The 12562-nt window shown below is 41.7% G+C and overlaps 1 protein-coding gene across 4 annotated transcripts in view; it reads left to right on the forward strand.

The window, feature by feature from the left end:
- The first annotated feature begins 3466 nt into the window (after window positions 1–3466).
- The window catches only part of dmxl1 (Dmx like 1), a 46343-nt gene continuing 37247 nt past the window's right edge, over window positions 3467–12562 (forward strand). For 2 of the 4 annotated variants that reach the window (XM_030359847.1, XM_030359849.1), the window contains exons 1-11: window positions 3467–3809; window positions 4799–5050; window positions 5583–5708; window positions 6454–6531; window positions 6934–7012; window positions 7163–7307; window positions 7604–7670; window positions 7890–8071; window positions 10025–10229; window positions 11148–11328; window positions 12022–12198. In XM_030359847.1, the coding sequence (XP_030215707.1) occupies window positions 4964–5050; window positions 5583–5708; window positions 6454–6531; window positions 6934–7012; window positions 7163–7307; window positions 7604–7670; window positions 7890–8071; window positions 10025–10229; window positions 11148–11328; window positions 12022–12198 (1327 nt within the window). In that variant the 5' untranslated portion in view covers window positions 3467–3809; window positions 4799–4963. Of the gene's footprint in view, window positions 3810–4135; window positions 4297–4798; window positions 5051–5582; window positions 5709–6453; window positions 6532–6933; window positions 7013–7162; window positions 7308–7603; window positions 7671–7889; window positions 8072–10024; window positions 10230–11147; window positions 11329–12021; window positions 12199–12562 lie in introns of those variants that run through there. The other 2 variants (XM_030359850.1, XM_030359848.1) reach the window with 2 other exon arrangements.

Here is a 12562-nt window from a genome sequence, read left to right on the forward strand (position 1 = left end):
CATAGGACAGGGGCGGGTCTTTGTTCTTCAGCACTGGGTCCTTCCTTACTCTGAAACACACACACACACACACACACACACACACACACACACACACACACACACGCACGCACACACACACACACACACACACACACGCACACAGACACACACACACACACACACACACACACACACACACACACACACACTCTCTCTCTCTCTCTCTCTCTCTCTCTCTCTCTCTCTCTCTCTCTCTCTCTCTCTCTCTCTCTCTCACACACACACACACACACACACACACACACACACACACACACACACACACACACACACACACACACACACACACACACACACACACACACACACACACACACACATACTGGTTAAAGAGTAGATGACTGATTGTTCTTAGTTACCTGAAGACAGTGGTCACCGAATGCCATGCAGTAGCAGTTGCGCAATCTATACCTTTTACACTTAACATTTTTGCTATTATCATAGAATATAACCAACAAAGAATACAAAAAAGTTTCATTATAGTGCTATTTAGCTCAGCTGGTGATAGCCTTAACGGTCCGTTAGGTTCTCTCTTACTGACACTGAAAAGTATCCAGTAATTCATATCTGTTAAATTTAAAAAAAAGTAGTTTTAGGTCAAACATTAGTAAAACAAGCTTTTTAGTGTAAAGGGATTGATTACTTTTTTTGTCTGACTTTTTTTTCACTCCTTGATTCAATTATACGAAGCACTATAGTTGAGCTAAATGGGACCCCGTCTAGCTCAGCTAGTATGGCATTAACACTGCCATCCATGTCTAGTGGTTAGATACTCATCTGCCCATCTTTTATATCTTGTATTTATATGGAAGTAGGTTAAAAACTAAAGGCAACTTTATTTATATAAACACTTGTAAAATGATTTTTTTTGGAAGCATCATTTGGATCCTATTTGGATTATATTCTATATCGAAAATAACATCCTGGCTCTTTGTTTCTCTCTTTTTGTTGAGTGGTCTCGTTAGCTCAACTGTGCTTGTCATTAACACCACCAGGATCAGTTGTTCGGTTCCCAAGGACTTCATAACACTTAATAGCAAAAGCGTTAACGCTATGCTCAACCAGCTGTTATAGACAGCAAACATTAAAGAGGGTAATAAACACACGTATTCATCAATACAAATATGAATAAAAACAGTAATCGATAAATGAAATTCAATCTAATGTAACAAATGTAATTTGCGGATGCTGTTTAGAGTCATTAAGAAAGTTGGAATCAAACCACTGACCATGGCAGGGCTGATGCCCTACAAAATTTACTATTAGTAAAAGTAATTAAAAGAGGGAAAACACAAACAGTCCGGATGTTATTAATTTCTAACAAATAATTGAATCCCCCAAAAAAGGACTGCTAGCACTAGCAGTCACGAACGTTGTAACAGCCCACACGCACAGCCTTATCCCGCTGATTCACGATAGATGAGATAAATCTTCCGAAGCGATTTGGAACCAATCCAAATCGGGGTTTTACGGTAGGCCTACATGCCATTTCTGTGTTATTTAGTGCCCCCTTCAGGCATGTGGGGCCTCCCGCATGATCACTTTTTTTAATTGACACTGTGATGTCATCGATTGAGCTATCGACGCAAAACGTGCAACAATGTTCAGCATATAAAATAAGGCCAGTCTACAAAGTCTCAGTAATTGTCTTCTATCGGGATGGCGGGACTGCGAATTATTACGCCCCCTATCATTGACAGATGTAAAACTTTTGCGCAATCAGGGGCTAAACTTGGCGTAACCAATCCAGAATAACATTAGAAGAATCCTTACAATAACAATAGGTATCCACAGATACTCTTTGAAAGCCTAATTATGTCTAGGTAAATTACGATAACTCATATTTTATTCTATCTTAGTATCTTTCATAATTTTACCTTTGAATAGACTATTTAAAGACTAACCGACACTAGATCTTATGAAATGGATTGATGAAATTTGAACAGATGGAATCTCTCTTCCACACTCTGACTCTCTCTCTCTCTCTCTCTCTCTCTCTCTCTCTCTCTCTCTCTCTCTCTCTCTCTCTCTCTCTCTCTCTCTCTCTCTCTCTCTCTCTCTCTCTCTCTCTCTCTCTCTCTCTCTCTCTCTCTCTCTCTCTCTCTCTCTCTCTCTCTCTCTCTCCATCTCTCTCCCCTTCTCTCTTACTGTCTGTGTGGGTGGTTGGTAGGTTGCATCTGAGCGAAAACGTATGCACACACAAATACTCAAGCACAGAGGCACGAGTGCAGGAATACATTGTGTGGGTTTTGAAAGGGCATAGACCCCTGTGCATGTGTATGTCAATATTGAAAAGCAATGCAATATTTAGTATAGTTACACTACAAGCATGAGCTGAATCTTTAATAACATTGTGACCTACTTCCCGATGAGTAAAAGTCAACGTTGTCCCCATCAATGGCAGCCAGCTGCCATGGAAGGAACGTCCTGAATGTGCGCTAATGTCACTGACATGTCAGCCATTTTAATTATTCATGAATAGACTGTCTGAGACATTTATCTCTATACCCTTGGCTTTAATTGAGCTTGAAATGTCCTCTCCCCAACTTGCTCTCTTTTTGTTTTCCATTACGAGGAGGGCAAGCTGAATGTCGGATGTAGGCCCACACTGTTGATTTTGAGGATGCTTGGATCCCACTCCACACCAGAGCACCCCAAGCCACTTGTTGGCAAACTCTAGGTCAGAAGGAGGTTATTGAGAAATGGTTGGCATGTTACCATCAGGCTCAAAACACATTGATGTAAACTGTACGTACACAATGCCATGTGTAAACGTGTTTAAGGACAGAAATGTGTACTGAAGTTGAATAGATGCATGCACAATATGGATTGAACATATCTCTCTCTCTCTCTCTCTCTCTCTCTCTCTCTCTCTCTCTCTCACACACACGCACGCACGCACGCACACACGCACACGGGCGAGCGCGCGCGCACACACACACACACACACACACACACACACACACACACACACACACACACACACACACACACACACACACACACACACACACACCTAAAAACAAGCAATGCTGCGGACACTAGCCGATGCATTTTGATTAGACACAGCTGGATAGGGACCTCTTGTGGCCTTCTTTCGCACTTTATTGACACATATTTAGCCTACTTTTAGGAGATTAAGGCATTCTTTTTCAGAAGCTGTGGAATACATTGATTGCATTATCGCATAAATCAAGAGCTAAAAAACTATAATACGAAGACTTGCAAAATGATAAATAGACACACACAGGCGCCTTATTTTTATGTTCGAGGGCTTTATTGACCAATCACAAACCGCATTAAGTCTACATTTCAGCTATAGACAGTGAGACTACACAACATTAAAATGATGAGAACAAACCTCTAAAATTGTAACCAATTGAACCATAACGTGTCAGCATTGATAAACTACAATGACCAAGATGCATTGCACCTAAACAGTCATCGTGACACATCGACAACATTGAAAGCTTGCTCGCAGGATCCCATCCATTTCATAACTTTAGAGCATCCTTTTGGTTTGCGTTTTACGTGAGGGGCTTTGCCTATGTGTCTAAGCAACCGCAGTGTGTCCGTAATTGAATGACACGATTCATGCGTTAACATTTTTGGCTAGCTTATAACCTTGGCTAAAAAAACTGCTCGGCGTGCCCCAAGTAGTCGTGTGCTAAAGCTAGCTTATCTCACGTAAATAAAACGGCTAGACCTTGTGTTAAAGGTTCAGATTGCAGGGCTGCTGGTGCATGGTTGCTGAACAATATCGCCTGGTGAGTAGCGAAGTTATTATTGCATTTTCCTTCAATTGTGCCAGCGTTACGTTTGCTCGGGTGATGCTGTGCTGTGTTGACTGGCTACACTTGACAGCTAGCTAACTTGAAATTAGCTTCCTCGTTCAGGATCTAGAGTTTGCGTATGTGACTGCCGAGAAGATGTTGATGGTTTGGCTATACATATGTATGTACATGCCTTCTGATGAGCTTCCTGTAATACTGTTGAATTGTGTGACAGGCTGATGTTATAACATTAAGCTGACTTGTCTCTCGGCAGTACGTGGGAATGTTGACTGTGATCACGTGAGTTGCAACAGGGAAGTGAACAGTACTGGAAGTAAATAGTGCAGGAGAGTCCCTCGTTTAAAATACTAGTGGTTTGCCTAAGTCTATATGCAACTGGTAGCAAGATAGTCGAGTTAGACCGACTTTTGTGCTTTCTACTCTGCTCCTAAAGGACGGAGGGATGGCCCACTAACTTTGGGTAACAATCAACTATTTTGTCTGTACTAGGATGTTCATTTGAATCACTGATATTGTGTGTATATATTTATATATATATATATATATTCTTTATTTAAACGCTTATTGACCGTTCTTAATTACGTTTTTTGTCTTTCGTGCACTGGGCCGTTATCAGTAATGGGGATTGTATGTGGAGTAGAGCGATAAGGTTTCAGCAGTCTCTGCCCATTTGGCAAGGCCGACGCTGATTAATGTCATAGACCTTTGTCATGGGAAAAGGAAACACTGTATTACCTATGAGGTATATTTCTAAGGTTTGTCATTCATTTCCACTGGTTTCATGGCTGTATCCCAAATGGAATAAGGATGTAGGCTACAACGAAATTACTCATTCGAAATGCTTTCTAAACAGAGAGCGATATTGACCAAGAGACGCAGGGGGATAGGCGATACATTAAGTGAATGCACTGTTAATACTATTGGATGCTTACACTCAAAACGTTCTTTCCTCTCCATTCCAGCTTTCTTCAACATCGGGTTCCAGGATTACTTTTGTACATTTTGGTTTCATTCAAAGATGACTTTGTCATTACCCTGGTTTTGCACATACATCACGTAGATCTGGAAAGAGAGGATTAATACTGCACTAGGCCAGTGCCGCACATGGTGTGGGTGAAACTTAAGTCATGAACCTCCATCAAGTCCTCACAGGGGCAGTCAATCCAGGGGACAACTGCTTCTCCGTGGGGAGTGTCAATAATGTGCCATTCACGGTAAGAGATTGACACAGCCTTGGAGTGAACTTGCTTGCAGCCCTTTTAAAGTCGATATTGCCTGACCCATGTTTTAATACCTTAGTCGACTACAATGATCCAGTTTACTCTTTTTACTTTGATTAGTGTCTTCACTGTTAACCAAAGGTAATTGTTGATGTGTTGAAAGTGAAATGATCAAGTTGTCGACCCTAAATAAGTCACGCTCTAGGCAATGTAGATTAATGGTGATTTTTGTTACTATAAATCTTCTTTATTTTTGGGGCTGTAATTCATTTATTAATTATTATAATTGTTTTTATTTAATTGCAGATTTGCAGATTTGATGTGACTTATTGTAATTTAAATAGCAATCATCCTAATGGATTCTTTGTCAGACTCCATTGACGGAATCGGGTTAATTTACTTTAAAGTTCACACAAAAATGGCAGATGACTGTCTCTGTAGGTGGGACATTGGCGGTGGTGCGTCCTTTTCATCCCTGTCTGAGTGAATATCCCCTGACTTGCCCCTCTGTCTTCCGCTGTGACAGGCCTATGCGTCCGGTTGTGACGTGGTGATCTTGGGAAGTGACTTTGAGCGGCTGCAGATCATTCCCGGGGCAAAGCATGGTAACATCCAAGTGGGATGCGTGGACTGCTCCCTGGACGGAGGCCGGGTAAGAGCGGCTTGGCTTCTTGTCACAGAAACACCTTTTGGGTCTGGACAGTTTCATCGTTTAAAAAAATCCCCAAATGCACGCATGTGGATTTAAGTGTGTAAACTATGGCAACACAAGGTTAAAATTTACATGGGGAGGTAAATTCTATATCTGTCACATGCATATCCATAGATAGAAGGTGAAGCTCTAGCAAAGGCAAGGGGAAATTAGTGGAATAGAAGCCATTTATATTTACTTGTATGATAAAAGTCCCCGTTTTTGTCATGAGTTTAAGAAGGGAAGTGTGTGTGTGTGTGTGTGTGTGTGTGTGTGTGTGTGTGTGTGTGTGTGTGTGTGTGTGTGTGTGTGTGTGTGTGTGTGTGTGTGTGTGTGTGTGTGTGTGTGTGTGTGTGTGTGTGTGTGTGGGGCCTTTTTGGAAGTTTTTGTGTGTTACTCGCTCAATTCATCATCCCTGACAGTTGACATTATTTACCTCATTAGGTACACGGCTTGTATTACTCAAGGTCCTGGTCACCTCAATACCGCTTAATACATTTTTGTCAGTCACTCCATTCAGCAGTGTGGAAGTGTGCTTTGTCATAATCAACACCTTTAGACTTGGAGGGTTTTTGGGCCTGGAAGTAATTTTTCCTCCTCTCATAAAGCCTTCTTTTTAATTTATGAAATGCCCCTTACTATTAGATGCGTAAGGATATTCTATACCCAATTATCATATTTTTTCTTTGCTGTGTTTCCGGCACAGATTGCAGCTTCATATGGAGGCATTGTTTGTGTGTTTGAGCCTGTGGGGCGGACTGATCCGAAATCCACGACACCAACGGTGAGTCGCTCAGGATTACACGGTACATTTGCCTGTGGGTAAAGTGCCAGAAGGAATAGAACAAGTTTCTAAGTACTTTACATAAGAGTGGTTTTATATGTGCATGAGAGTGGTTTTATATGTGCATGGGACCAGTGCCATGTGATAGAATAGCTACGCCAGTGCTTCTAACTAGTTTACATGATGAAATGCAAATTTTGACAAGTACTTTTCAAATCGTTCAAATGTTTTTACTCCGGGATCTGGTGACTGGTTTTGCATCTTTTTAAGCATCATTCTGATTTAAATATACAAAATTTGTATAGACTATCGTTTTACTAATTATCTGGCTATCTAACTGTTTTGTCTCCTTTATGTCACTCTTTATTTAAATGGCTCTCCTTTGCATACATATCTCTACAGAAGTTGGAGTTCCAGTGGCAGAAAAGTGGCCAAATAGTTCTCCAGTCAATAGTGAGGAACCTTGCCTGGCACCCCTCAGGTACAGTCCCACAGCATCTTTTCCAGTTCTGCCAAACCCAGAGCGCGCCCGCTGTCCCGAAGAGGCTGATTGAACAACAATAACAAACAGAGTTTTCCATCATTTAAAAAAGAACCATGTCCTCATGACTTGTGCCTCGGGCTCCTCCAGGGAGGTATCTGTTGACAGGCTCCAACAGCCTCCAGTTGTGGTCCAACAGCGCTAGGCCAGGTGCTGACCATGAGGAGGAAGGGAAGCCCACAGAGCTGACCATTGACAGCCCTCCTTCTCCATGGAGGTGCATCTGGCTCAGCAGGTGAGGACGAGATATTGCACTCATTGCATTGTGTTGAACATTTGGCGGGGTTATTCTATTCTCCTCTTGTGCCTGGTTTTTAAAGCTTTTATTTGTTCATGTTTTAATTGCCTTTTTATTATGTTGATTTTGATGTGCACTGTTAAGTAACATCTGTGCTATATAAATATATTGTGAATGATAAATTAATAAATTGCTCATTAACTAGTGGGCATGCCCAGCGGTTGTGGGAGCTACTGCACTAGCCTTCTGTTTGCACAGTCGACTTCATTAATTTCTGGTTTCCCTTGCTATAGGACAGCATCACCCGTCAATCTGATGAAGTTCTCTCCTGATGGAGAATTCTTTGCCACAGCTGGACTTGTAAGTTGTCCCCAAACCTATTTCTTAATTACCCTGGCTTCGATTACCCATGTACGGTTGACTAGTTGCATGTTAATTGTTTTTAACAACAGTAACATCAACATTAAAATAGCTGCTAGTAGTTGAATGTTAACCCTCACCGTATCCAGACGTTTGAACAGAAGTTGTCCTGTCGTTTGACTGGCTTCCGCCATTCTACCCTGTGCCACCTCCATGCAGGATGACTGCCTGGTGAAGGTATGGTACAGCACCATTAAGTGGCAGTCGGGAGTGTCCAGCCTCTTCACACCCCCGGAGGCGGGCTCAGCCCATGGAGAGCTGGCCTTCTCCTTCGTCTACCTGGCCCATCCACGCTCCGTCACTGGCTTCTCCTGGAGGCAGACCAGCAAGTACATGCCCCGGTAAGGGAGGTCGATTCAGAGGTTGTCAATCAGGATGTTTTACTCCCTTGTAAGACATTGCACGGAGCATGAAAAATAAAAATAAATATGTCCTCTGTTATTGAGATTGTTTTGTACTTTAGTGCTGAACTATTGCTATGTTAAGCCTTTGTTAGGATTTCTTTCTTTCTTTCTTATCATACTCTACAGACATTGAGGCCCTTCTTCTCCTACGATCCATCACCTAGAGACTATTCCATAAAAACAATCTATACTTGTTGAGCATCGGGCGTTTATCTGTAAAGATCCACTGTTATATTCCCATGGATCCCGATGGAGACTTGCTTCTTATTTGACATAACAGTCGTGTCTTTAAAACATTTTCCCCCTCTCCAACTTCAAAGGAAAGACACATATGGGACTTCCACGTGTTTCTCTGCTTCTATTGAGCATGACCGCGTCCAATTTATAATAGTACGAGAATGAGGCTATGGTTTAAGTCTAGGTTATGTTTTTAAATGCATTTTCAGCATGAATTGCATTTTCTAGTTGAAATTCAATATTTGACCTTTTGACTTAAGCCGGAAGCCAAGTCCAGTCCTAAGGATGTTTTCTGCTAGCTTTTATTATTTCTGTTGGCCTAGGTACATATGTACAGTATGAAATTTGGTAGAGAGTAACCTGAAACAATGGGGAATGGAGCGAAGTAAAAGTTTGCGACAACATCCCCAAAAAGACACAATAACATCCAGTCTCAAGCCTTACACATGGGGATTAGCATATCCCTTGGATCTAAAGTTACTGTTGAAATGTAGTGCTATTTCTGCTGAAATGTAAATAGAGTGAAACAAAGGAACCGGGCACTTCTTTTGAGACCAAACCGCCCCGAGTTGAGGGAGCTTTCTGTCAACTTGTGATGGCTCAACTGGTGTAGACTAACTAATCTAATAACAGAGAAGCTATTGTGTCAGGTTACAGCCTTTGGGCTGGACCAGGCTCCTGGTCAATACAAACAGGTACGTTTGTATTTCAGTCAAATATGTACATTGAAAGAACATCTGGTTGGTTCCTTTCATGAATAGAGGGATCAAACAATAGCTTTTTGATTTTTTCCTAATCAATACACATCCCTCCGCTATGTTGAGCCCCACCCTTGCAGTTGTACATAGAATTGTGTCATTTTACGAATGCAATGTGCACTCAATCTTTAATTAAACGGATAATTAAAAGGATTTCATTAACATATTTTATTAGATTTTACATTTTGCACTTTGTGTTGAAGTGCATGCTGTAGTATGCATATAACATCTAATTTATACAGACCCCTGATATCTGAAATGTTAATTCCTTTGGGTTTTCACTAAGGGTAGTTTAACATTTGCAGGAAATTAAACCATTTTTCATGCAAAATGGGTTAGTCGCAGACACCTATGTCCCCAGCTGTAATATCCTGGTCTGACCTGAAATTGTCCTCTGACTCAAAGGATAATGTGATGCAAGTCTAATGTGATGAGCCACTAACATGGACGTACAGGAAATGTAGTCCAAAAACGACCACATCGGGTTACGGAACCTCTATTAATCTGACACACAATATTGTCTGCTGCTATATATGGGAATTTAGGGAACATTTTTATTAGAAATGGACAGGCCTACCATTGTTTATCTTTGGAAGTTACCCTTCGATATATGTATGTGTGTACATAATTATGCCTATTAGTCTACTGAAATTAAACAAAACTCCTGATTCATTCCCCATTCTAATGCAGTGTATTTCCTAGTAAATCTGGAAAATGACAAGAGTATAACCTTTTGTTGCTGTGAAAGAGTTAAGTTTGCCTTGCTGATCTTGCAGCTGTTCCCTTATATCGGAGCAGCATAATCGATGACGACGCCTTTACGTCACACTTCTACGCTTCCGTCTTCCCATAAACGTCCCAAATTGAGCGTCTGTGTCCCGTGTTTTCCCACCAGAGGGTCGGTGTGTAGCGTGCTGCTCACCTGCTGTAAGGACAGCGTGTGTCGCCTCTGGGCCGAGACCCTCCTGCCCGACGACAGTCTCCTCTCCAGTCACCATAACAACCACGCCACCGGTCAACAGGGTGACCCGCCGCGACCGTCTGGGCCCTGCAGGAAGAACGGCTCCGAGGAGGGGTCACAGGGAAGGGCACCGCTGCAGGTGAGACTAATTGTAGCATGTTTTACTGTGATGCCTGAAGTGGAACACAGCCCTCTGGTCGCAAGGGTACCGCCAGGTCCTAATTGAATGAGGACGTGCAACTTTGTGGATGACGAGAACGACGCGGTTATTTTGTGAAGCCCTTAACAAAGTGGACAAACCAGCACGCAAGATGTTAAGCTATTCTATTAAAGAAAATGGAAATATCCTCTCCTCCATCCCTTTGTTAGTTCCAGCACACTTGGTTTTTTTTCGTGGGGAATTCAAACCCGACGACCGGCTCCACTGTTAATTTTGCAAATTAGCATAGAGCAGAGATAAGAGATGGGGAGGGAGTAGAAAAAAAAAAAAAGCACAGAAGAGAAGAGGCTTTAGAGGAGTTAAAGGGAAAATTAATTGGCTATCAGACACAAAGATGGTTTTCTGAGCTTTGTAGGGCTTAAGAGAAACATCAGTGAGGGAAAACTGGCCTGATTGCTGTAATCTGTGCTACCACCTCCTAAAGATTGCTCTAACCTTCTTTTCAAAGTTTTTTATTTATAATGAGTTATCTACTTTTCTACGTCTCTTTGGTCATAGGTCAGTGTAAACTGATAAGAGGTTTTCATTTGTTTGTCTCCGTTAACCTCATTTTCCTCGAACATATAAAATGTACTTTATTTGAAATGAACATTCACATTATCCTTGTCCTTATGTCCTCTCTGACTGCACTCAGAGAGGAAGTAAGGTGTGTGTGTGTGTGTGTGTGTGTGGTATTTCTAAAATTCCCCCAAAAAATTATAAAATGAAGAAACTCGGTAACTTTTAATGTCTTGAACAGGAGGTTTGGCCCTCCTCCTCGTAGGGAGAGTCACTCCCCTTTTCTTCCACCCTTAACGGTGGAACAATGCGTTAGTTAATTGGTGTATTCTGTTCCAGCTCAACCTGCAGGACTCCTATGGGATGCCTTCTTTCCATGGCGTGGCCCATCCCTCTGTTACAGGCTGCCTGCCCCACCTGAACGGGAGGCACTACAGCCACAAATCAGGCAGCAACAGCCTTCCCCATGCCAACGCTCTGTGTCACTTCCACATCGCAGCCAGCATCAACCCAGCCACAGGTGGCGACCATTTGAAAATACATTCATTTTATTATTAGGAGAAATGGGTATTTTTAAAATAAATAAAGCCCATTCGTATTTAAATGAAATTATTATGAAAGGCTTGTTACGCGCAAGCAGGGTTAGCCCTATCTCCAACACTAAACCATTTAATACATTTAGAATTCATAATACATATTTGGGATTCATATTTTATACAGTCTAATAACCTAAGGATTTTATCGTGAAAACGTCTTTAATGCAATGAAGTAGATGGTGTTCAAGAATCTCCTATCTTATCCAAAATTTAAGAATGGGCTTGGCAAAAAGGAAAATGAATTGTATTATTAGTTATATAATTAAAAGCAATCTTGTACTATACTAAGAAAAGTGGGTTAAGCCCACTTTTCACTTACACCTCCAATTTAAATAGGTGCGTTAGGGCGTTTTTAAATGGAGTCTAATCTGATGCAAGCCACAAAGAGGTCCCCCGATTGTCTAAGATGATCTATTCTTACCGGCTGTTAAACAGGATTGTCTGCAATTTCCCTTTTGACCCACACATTTTTGACATCTTATATTCGTAGCGGCGCATCACATTTATTTCTGGGATATTTAGATGGCATTCGATGGAAATGTTATAGTTGCAGGCTTTATAGTTGCCTATTTCAACCCACAGTCCTGATGGCAAATCTTTGAATGTCTTTATCCCAGATATCCCCCTGCTCCCCTCCATCTCCTCTCTATGTGGGGGAGACGATGAGGAACCGGGAGGGCCCTTCACAGTCCACTGGCTGAACAACAAGGAGCTCCACCTCACTCTGGCCATGGAGGTCTTCCTCCAGCAGCTCCGGGGCAGTCTGGAGAACGAGGCTGAGCCTACACGGGAAGGTGTGCACACGGCTGTTCTTAAACAGTAGGGCTATCCTCTTAGAAACACATGAGTTTTGTCTGGTAATGCTTTTCTAGTCCTTCAGTCCTGCCAAATGACAAAAAAAAATAAACTAGAAAATGCCTTTCCTGCAGAAAATGCAGTGAAGGCTGTGTAGTGTAAAGTGAGATTAAATTGAAAGAAGATTGAGAGAAATGCGCAATAACAAGTTTTAACCGATTTGAATGAAGTTTGGTCAAGAGTGCAATAGTTATGTACTATTTGGGTTGAATTGGGGTTGAATTATGTCTCTAAATAACAACATTTGTCGTGCATTGACGTTATTCTTTGACATCGAGTATATCAAGATTAGCTCACACATCA

The sequence above is a fragment of the Gadus morhua genome, chromosome 6 (genome assembly GCF_902167405.1).
Source record: "Gadus morhua chromosome 6, gadMor3.0, whole genome shotgun sequence".
NCBI lineage: Eukaryota > Metazoa > Chordata > Actinopteri > Gadiformes > Gadidae > Gadus > Gadus morhua.